We start from the raw sequence: 9,599 nt of genomic DNA on the forward strand, positions 1-9,599 counted from the left end.
CCCCGATGCGGGCAAGTAGGCTCAAACCTGGACCCCCGAATAAATTTCAATTGACCATAACTTGCTAACTAGAGCTCCGATCTGCAGTCCGAGAAGATAGGCATGCTTCATAATTTGAGCTCTACACATGCATCCACTGGCACCTGCCTGGGCCACCCGTCCCCAGCTGTCCTGTCCGTCGAGGATCTGCTAAACCTTCTAACTTTGAATTGCAATATCTTGAGCACCAGGGCTTCGTTTGACAAGCCGTCTAGATCAGCTTCTGGAGCACATCAAACACTACATTCCAGAGTACTGACTTGGCACTTTGGACACCTTCACTTGATATCCCAATTAGACCACCCTTTTAGCTCTTTTGGCCTAAAAAACCGCATGGAGCATACACTTCCGCTATCCTTTGGCTGCCTAGGATCTTGGCACCCACCCTAGCCTTCTGCACTGCACTTGCCTATTGCCTTTGCCTAGCATAGACCATTTCCTAGCTTAGACCAACTTTGGTTGCACCAACGTGGTGCATTAAGTTTTCCATGGTGAATATCACCATGTACTAGGCATTTCAGTATGCTAGCAAAAAACCTCTAGTAGGTTAATACTTTCTGCAGTGGCATTTCAAGATGCTCACAAAATTGTCTCATGCAAAGCTAGCCACCATAGGCAGTGTTTTGAAAAGCTTGTCAAATAGCTTCCAAAACTACCAAGCAAACTTCCCTGCACTGCGTCTTCTTCAACACCTTTAAGTAGTAGTGTTTTGATATGCTGCGGATTTTCCCTGCCTGCGGACAGCATTTTGAGAGGCACCACCTTGACTAGCTTAGCTGCTGCATTTTGATATGCTCGCCTGGGAGCCCCTTCACCTGCCGATTGCAATGCGTTTTGATATGCTTGCCTAGGAGCCCGCCAAACAGTGTTGATGCAAGGCCAAGAGCGCCAGCAACTACCAGTCCACCTGCGATGACCTCAACGTTGTCAAGGGCAACGTTTTGAGAGGTTAGCCCTCCACACCAACGGCCTGCTTGGAGAGCCTACACTCTGATACCAGTGATAAGCTTGAGAGCTTATGGAGGGTGATAGTGTGCAGCCATGGCGAGTGCAGAGAACGAGCAAGAGAGAGAGAGATTTGCAAAAGTAACTAAAAATCCTTCATACATATAAAGCTAAAAACTTTCCATGAGCCCGCCACACAGTGTTGATGCAAGGCCAAGAGCGCCAGCAACTACCTGTCCACCTGCGATGACCTCAACCTTGTCAAGGGCAACGTTTTGAGAGGTTAGCCCTCCACGCCAATAGCCTGCTTGGAGAGCCTACACTCTGATACCAGTGATAAGCTTGAGAGCTTATGGAGGGTGATAGCGTGCAGCCATGGCAAGTGCAGAGAACGAGCGAGAGAGAGAGAGAGAGAGAGAGAGAAATTTTAACAATGCTTGCAAAAGTAACGTTATATTTGATTTAAAAATCCTTCATACATATAAAGCAAAAACTTCCATGTAGACTATTTCTCCTAATTGCATGCCTTATGAGGCGATTTTCACAGGTACTGAAAAGGGCTTGAACCCAACAAAAGTACCACACATGAGCATTTGCAGCAACTCTACACTAAAATGATCATATATGCACTCTGCACTAAAAGCCCATTCTAAATCAACACGAGAATCACAATCTCCTTTCATATTGAACAATAGTTGCATTGTAGTGGAGCGAGCCTCTTTCTTCTTAACCTCTTTTGCCTTCAACTTAGGACACTGCTTGATCAAGTGATCATTAGCTTATAAATAATAACAATGCATCTTCTTTTTGTCCTTTTCACCAAAATTCCCAGACAAATTGATTCCAACAAAAGAATTAGGAACAAGTGATTTACCACTCGCAAAAGAGCCACGAGAAGTGGCTAAATTTCTATTACCACCTACTCTTTGAGCAACAATAAAGACATGTTCAACTGTATGCTATTTAGCCCTGTATTTTTTGAAAAATGACAGTTGCAACAAGAATGTGCATAATGCATCAAACTTGAAAACTTCTGGATTTCCTTGGGTCGTAAGTCTCCAAGTACTAGCAAAAGTATGATAAGAATCAAACAAAGCATCAAGAACTATCTGCACAAGGAAACTGTTAGAAATGACTTTTCTTGAAAAAATGGTTTCTCATTAGTATCCTTGACACCAGCAAGAAGAGTTTCCATATCATCTTCCTCATGCATCCCAGCTCTGTGCGCAACAATGTAATTTTAGCCTCATTACGACTTGCATAAAGACTAGCCAAAGTATCCCCAGCCTGTTTTGCATATTTTTCTGAACAAATGTGAGCAGTAATAGTGTGCTTCATAGACACCGCAATCAATGCATGAGCCTGTGCATCTCTTACATCCCAACAAGCTTGCTTAGCCACAGGCAAAACAACTCTAGCAGCAGTATCCTTGCCACCAAAACCTGCAACATCGCCTACATCCTCGGAACCAGGACGTCCATCAAATCCTTGCATAATATTCCAAATGCCCTTTGACACAAGGAAATTTTGCATCATGTAAGCCTGCATAGGGTAATTTTTCCCATCCAATCTATCCTCAGCAGCAAACATCTTGAAACATCCGTGTTGTTTGTCAGTCATGGCGAATGTCTGCACCTGATGTGAAAACTGTCCGAACAGAGGAGAAATGAAGCAAGACCAGCAAGTGCTATATAGCATGACCCACAGAAGACTATAAGGGGCCCGTTATGCAAAAAATGGCACTGAAAAAAAATTGCCTGCACAACACTGTCTGTAGTTGCAACAAAGGCCGAAATGAGCCCATATCAAAAATCTGAGCAAATCGAGCTCTATTAGCTTGCTGAAAAAAATTTGTCTGCACAACACTGTTTGTAGTTGCAACAAAGGCCGAAATGAGCCCATATCAAAAATCTGAGCAAATCGAGCTCTATTAGCTTGCACGCAGTATTTTGTCGACCTACTACTGACGCTCACCAAAGCCTATAGAAATCAGATAAAGTAAGCAGGCGTGTACTGGAGCTGCTAGCGACTAAGCCCGAGAGAATACAACCTGCTCTAATACCAATTGTTGGAATTAGGGTTGCAGGGAAATACACACAACTTGGAGAAGACGAAGGAAGCTTAAGACACACAAGAGAGATTATATTTCTTAGTGTGCAATGGAAACATAATGTAGCCCTAGATTCATGGGCATATGTACAATGCACAAGGGGAAAAACCTCCTAAGGAGGGAAAAAATGTCCCGACGGTCCTAAGTGTATTCACACACATCACTACCACATGAATATGATAACAAGAATATGCTGATTTATAAAACTCTTTAGAGTTTTAAAATTACCCTCTATGTGCTCACTAGGAAAACAACATAAAGACTCAAAGCCATGTTATGCTATTGCCCCATACAAGGATTTCACACTTTCATGAAAGGTGATTTTACTTTGAACTTTTCTCGCTTTTCTTTACATGTTCCAAAAAATGAAAAAGAGATGCTCAAAATGTTTGGCCAACATACATCATAGAACTATAATGAATACTATAAATTACACAAATAACTTGAGAGATATGAACCGACATAAAGGATGATCTACCACAAGATGTTTCTCCCTTAAATGCCTCAAATGATTGAGAGCTTTTATGGAAAAACTTTTTTAATGAGTACTAACTAAGACATTCTTGAAAGAAGACTAATGACTAGGATCATCACCAAAAACATGGAAATTATTCAAATTAAACTTAGCTAAAAACTTAAATCTTTCTTGATACAAATTATGGCTAATTCTAGCTATTGAAAAAAAAGAAGGGTTAAAAAGACGTACCTGAGAGTCATCTCTTGTGAAGAAACAAAAAGAAGGGTCAAAAAGACGTACCTGAGAAATAGGATGTAGCTAAATAGATATTTGAATAGCTTACTTAATGGAAAGAGACAAATTATCAACAAACACGAGATTCTAGAGTAGAGTAGAGAGAGAGAGAGAGAGAGAGAGAGAGAGAGAGAGAAAGAGAGAGCACACGATATACGTGGTTCACCCAATGTGGGTTACATCCATGGAAAAGAAGCCACTCAATGGCTTTAGTACTTCAAACAAGAAGTAGGTTACAAAGGGATTATACTTTTAATAGAGCTCCTATCTTGCTTCACTCTCACGACCTCACACCCACCTTGTTGCATCAACTTCACACTCCAAAATGTGTGTAAAAATTACCTCCTTTTATAAGCCAAAATGACTATCCTCTCTCATGAGAGGCAATCATGTGTAGCCGCCCTTGTGTAGACAAATCCAAATGGACTCTCCAGTCCACCCACGTGCGACTGCCCTTGAGGAAACAAGTCCGCCTTTGAAATCAGCCACCGACCATTGACTTCCAACCGCTAACCATTGACTATCGGCCAACTAGACAAACGATTGACCGTTTTTTAATCACTTTCCGGGCGCCATCTAGCCATAATATTCCGACGAAAAGAAATATTTTGACTAGACATAAAAAAAATTGTTAGCTTGAAACTAACCGTGAATTTTTTTCTGGCGAGTGATTTTTCTTCACGCACGATGGATTTTCCTCATTAATAGGGACCTATAAATGTATGTTTTTAACACAAAAAATTAAAAGGATAAATCAAGAAAAATATGCATTCTACAAAGTATATTTTATAACTTTATCACAATTAGAAAAAATAAAAACCAAACAAACAAAGGAACACAAAAATGAAAACAAAAAACAAATCAAAGAAAACAAAAAATAAAAGATAAACATCACTCATAAAAAAAAAAAAAAACCAAAATCAAGTCAAAAAGGAACCTTTCACATCTGATCATCATAAAACCAATATTACAAAAAGACCCATTAATTATTTAAAAATTTATTTACAATGAAAAAAAAATATTACGTACACATAAAATCACATTGACACATGAAAATAAGATCAATAGTTGTTGGGGTATCCACACCCTCCCAATATATCTCCATGAAGCTCAATAGTTTGTCACTACCTCGAAAGAAAATAAAAAAAGATTTATGTGTCCGCTAGATGACTGAAAAATATACATTCATAAGCTCAAAATAGTATGAACTCATGAATTATAAGAGGGTACACAACACTCACAAAACTACAAAATCAAGGGACACAAGAAAAAATTAAAAATTATAATTAAAAAACTAAATCACTTTATTTGCTACCAAACAAAACTAGATAAAACAAACTAATGGTCCCTTAAAACTCTTTTTTAAAGAGGCACACACACACACACAAAATAAGTTGAAGCACATTACTTGGCTTAAACTTGAAACAAGTACTCAACTTTAAAATAAAAAGGATAAGACATCTCAAACAATTAATTCCAGAGATCAAGAAATCAGACTCCACACAACAAATTCTTAAGTCCTAATGTAAGCTAAATACCAAGAATGAATACTACCACAAAACTACGAAGAAGAGGCCGAGTATAACCAAAAAAAGTACAAAGATCCAAACTTGAGAGTATGTGAACTCAACTTCGGTGCTTGTCTCTCATGAATGCCTTGGACAACAACTATGGCATTCCTACTCACATTGTCTGTGCCCAAGAGTTGGTGTAGGTTTTTATATATAGAACTAACAAGCTGAGTTTCTATCACTCTCCGGAGATGATGGGCATAGTCAACCATGGTGAAGGCATTCATTTGTCAAGCTTGGTGAAGGCATTCATTTGTCAAGCTGGAGCAGAAATACTAGAAGCACTAGAGATCTAAACATCAAAATAGTGTTATTAACTTAGATATTGTGGATACTAGTGTTAGTGTTTCTTGAACATTAGAAATAAGAAAGGTTTGTGTTGACATAAAATGTCACCCGTAATTCAAAACACTTGAGATCACAAAGTTTAAAAATGTTGTCAATATTGGGACTTGAATTAAGTCCCAAGATTCCTAAATTAATGTTACTCGGCAAAATGTACAAAATCTTTTAAGGAAGAAAAGCATGCCTCCATGATTAAATGTCTTGAATATCTAGAGATCTCTAGAACGCTTGGACCATTAATTACATGTACTTTTGGAAGAGCCTAGCAAATATAGAAAAGACTTTTAACTTTGCCAATCAGCTCTCTTTGTCACCACTATTGAAAGCAAGTGTGTGGTATGTAGCATGAGCCTCTACTTCTTCTCCACGTGTTTTGAGAAAATAGCATCCAGTTTATAGTCAATTTATCGATACATGTCAACAAGGATAACTTTTATCATCTATGTGGGTAGTTCAAACGTCCTTTTCTTCATGAGTGAGAGGCTAAGGTGATTTTCATAGAGGAATATTATAGAGACACCATCCCTCATCCCTTTCACAAAAAATGCCACTCTTGTCTCTTTTGAAGGGGATAGAGCCCATACATCTTTATATGGGTTTCCCAATGGAAATGCCTCTTTTGTAAGAGATATCAATGGGAGACAAGAAAAGGAACTTGCAAACTTGAGAGAGGGATTGAAGTACACCTTAAAAGTATAGCATGAGAGGGCATCAAAATGAAATTTTTAATTGGAAAATTTTTAAGTTTTTGTCTATTAAAAGGGTCTAAGAAAGTAATTTGAAGAAAAAAGTTGTTACTTTATCATTAAAAAGGAGTCATGAACCATATGTGATTAGAGGGGCATTGTTTAAGTATCCATGCTAAGCGCACATGATGCACACAATTTTATAATAGTGAACCCATTTGTAGTGTAAAATGGATGTGTTGGGATGTATGAGTTCAAAGGCGACATGGAGGGACAACCAACTACAATTTGGCTCTACCAACATGTGACATGACTAGTAGATAGTCACTAGCTATGTATGACACAAGCCTAGAGATCTATTGATTAAACAACTTAGTTATACTTTAGTGTCTATTAACCATTTACATTGGGTGTTTGTCTTCAACACTGTATCACACACACGATATCTTCAATGAAGATCAAATGGTGGGATCAACAGAGGGTAACTAGGGCGTCCAATTCAAAACTGACGTGCATAGTCAGATAGTGTCTGAGTTAACTTCTGCTGTTCAAGTTTACTTATGTTTATTTGTGTCTACTATATAACAGTGTGTTTTACCATAGATGACATCAAAAGCTACGTGCCCACATGGTTAGAGTGTTTGTCTATCATCGAACAAGTCATGGCATCGAGTCACCCAATGGGTGTTGAGCCCTACTTTTTTTACGCCCATCCATCTACCTTGAGGTCCCCACACTCAATCCACCGTCGTCGATCGCATTTAAGACCACATGTGATTTAGTGTTGTGGAGTGTTCGGAGGAAATACTTAACTTGTACTTCAGTAATCAATTTTTGTCACTGACATCCATTTGTTATCTATTGAATGGTTAGTCATAAGTCTAAGCTCGCACAATAGGTATGCAAGATTACGTTAGTCATAAGTCTAAGCTCACACAATAGGTATGCAAGATTACATCTGATAATATTAAACCACCTAAACTAAAATTAGAGCTCACTCTAAATTACTCTAAACAAGATGCACAGCAAGGCATGAAGGAGCAAAGCATGCCTCCAAAATCAAAAGTCCTCAAACTTTAGAGATCTCAATGACGCTCAAACCATGTATATTGTGAAGGACTTGTACTTTAGCAAAGCCAACAGACATTGACAATGCTTCAAACTCCTCCTTGGTGCGCTCTTTTCCACCATCATTGAAAGCAAGCATTACAAGGTCCATGTGGTATGTAGCTCGGGCGTCTGCATCTTGCTCTACTTGTTTTGGTAATATCGCATCCATAACTATGACTTTTCCATTGTTGGGAAGTGAACTATAACAATTTTTGAAGATATTCCAACAATGATCATCACTCCAATCATGTAAAATCCACTGATGCCATCCAACAAAAAAATGGAACTTGCAACATAGGTACTATTGTATATTTTGAGAATGTGTAATGTTGACAATGTAACATACCTTCATGAAGATAGCCTCACCCTTTGGGATGGCCACAAACATGTCTCCTCCAATATGCTCCACACCTTTAAAAAAGAGTATGCACACGATGGGTAGAATGAAGAGTACATTACAAGAGCTTCAATGTGTGGCATAGTTACAGAACAAAAGGCAAAGTTACAACTAAGATTTTAGTGTGAGCATGCAAAAGGCTTAATCCTGGTGTGTGCATGCCCTTAGTTGGTAGTGGGAAAGGTCAACATGTGTGAAATTGTGAATATGTGTGTGTGTGTGTGTGTGTGTGTGTGTGTGTGTGTGTGAGAGAGAGAGAGAGAGAGAGAGAGAGAGAGGATCCACCTGGGTAAGTGGGTGCACCGGCAATGACGTGTGGAAGGTCAAAATTGATGCCCTTGATGTTGGGGTACCTAGAAGTGATCATGCCCAAGCAAGCGCCCTTGCTACCGCCCACATCCACAAGGCTATGGAGAGCTTGAAAGCCAGTGTAGGTATCGAGCAGGGTGGCCATGACGAGCTGCGAGTGGGCGAACATGGCGCGGTTGAAGAGCTGGTCGAAGGCGGGGTCCTTCTTGGTGAAAGCGAAAGACTTCATGCCATGCACTCGGGCGAAGATGGTGCCGCCCTGCAGCACGGCCTGGTGGAAGTCGTAGTAGGCCTGCCAGTACACGGGGTCCTGCACCAGCAGAACAAAGGGGGCCAGCGAGTTAAGGCCCGTCTGTAGGAGCAGTCTCGACGAGGGCGTGAGCCCATAACTAGTGCTTCCACTGCTGCTCATAGAGGCCAACAGGCCGTGGCTCGCCAGCACTCGCAGGATTCGATCCAGCGCTGACGCCGCCTCCTCCGGCGGTGCTGTGCGCCCTTCCACTCGAGCCGCTATTTGGGTTGCCGTTAAGTAGCTCCCGCCATCGACGCCTCCAGCCCCCTCCTCATCTGCATGTTGCGCCAGAATGTCCATCACCTTGAGCTCCATCGCTGCCTTCAGGGCCATTGGCAGCACGCCTAACATGGCCACCTCCATCACCCTAGAAAACGCCGACTCATCCGATCCTGCACTGGAACCCATTGTTTTGTGTGTGTGTGTGTGTGTGTGTGTGTGTGAGAGAGAGAGAGAGAGCGCTTGAGCTTCAAGCCTTCAACAGTGCAGGCCTCGCTCCCCCAATTTAAAATTGGCCATTGATCCCCTCCTAAAAAAGCTCGTGTGCGATAGTTGTGAGGGTCTGCGTATATTGTAACGTCAGAAATTGTTGTGAAATGGGCCCCGCTTGCCACATGGGCCGATTTGATTGATGCACGACTTTGGCAAGTGACGAGGAGTAGGTCGACGCAGAGAACCAAGTCGCAATCGGTGCCAATCACACGATCAAAGCAGTGGTAGGGTTATCCTCGCTTATAAAAATGTCTCAGAGTCTCCCTGCTTTTGGACAGGCATTTTACCCGTCATCGGAATTTGGGAATTTGCCGAGTAAAATTGTGAGCTACCATAGAACAGGAGATGTGATGTCCGAGTTCGGAGCCTCGGCACTATCGGAGTTCACAACCTCCAAAATCTCCCAGCATTTTCTATTTGCCATCAAAATATATATTAGTGGGAGACTAATACATCGTCAGTTGGATGGGCTATACAAAATTGTTACATCATGGGGAGAGAAGCCAATGTATACAAGGGGCATGCCCGGCGGGGAAGGGGGGCGTGCGGGCG

At 41.0% G+C, this 9,599-nt stretch overlaps 1 protein-coding gene across 3 annotated transcripts; it reads right to left on the reverse strand.

Annotated features, from left to right (window-relative positions):
- Positions 1 to 3,663: 3,663 nt before the first annotated feature.
- On the reverse strand, positions 3,664 to 9,085 carry LOC147428916 (flavone 3'-O-methyltransferase 1-like). Of its 3 annotated transcripts, none has more exons than XM_086494955.1 (3): positions 8,240 to 9,085; positions 7,904 to 7,968; positions 3,664 to 3,851 (listed from the first exon to the last, which is right to left on the reverse strand). In XM_086494955.1, the coding sequence occupies exons 1-3, from the start codon at positions 8,961 to 8,963 to the stop codon at positions 3,669 to 3,671; spliced, it is 972 nt and encodes a 323-aa protein (XP_086351081.1). In that variant the 5' UTR covers positions 8,964 to 9,085; the 3' UTR covers positions 3,664 to 3,668. The 3 variants fall into 3 exon arrangements, with proteins under 3 accessions (XP_086351081.1, XP_086351080.1, XP_086351082.1); XM_086494954.1 differs by lacking the exon at positions 3,664 to 3,851 and adding an exon at positions 7,481 to 7,816; XM_086494956.1 differs by lacking the exon at positions 3,664 to 3,851 and adding an exon at positions 7,481 to 7,757 and having other exon boundaries at positions 8,240 to 9,083.
- Between the last annotated feature and the right edge of the window lie 514 nt (positions 9,086 to 9,599).

This window comes from Adiantum capillus-veneris, chromosome 22 (genome assembly GCF_014529385.1).
Source record: "Adiantum capillus-veneris isolate H3 chromosome 22, ASM1452938v2, whole genome shotgun sequence".
Lineage (NCBI taxonomy): Eukaryota > Viridiplantae > Streptophyta > Polypodiopsida > Polypodiales > Pteridaceae > Adiantum > Adiantum capillus-veneris.

Bases quoted from the DNA above. Each gene is read 5' to 3' on its own strand.
- LOC147428916 (XM_086494954.1), bottom strand. From the start codon at position 8,963: ATGGGTTCCAGTGCAGGATCGGATGAGTCGGCGTTTTCTAGGGTGATG. The intron at 7,969-8,239 runs GTGGATCCTCTC...TCTTTTTTAAAG, and splicing joins CGGTGCACCCACTTACCCAG to GTGTGGAGCATATTGGAGGA. The intron at 7,817-7,903 runs GTATGTTACATT...GGATGGCATCAG, and splicing joins GTGAGGCTATCTTCATGAAG to TGGATTTTACATGATTGGAG.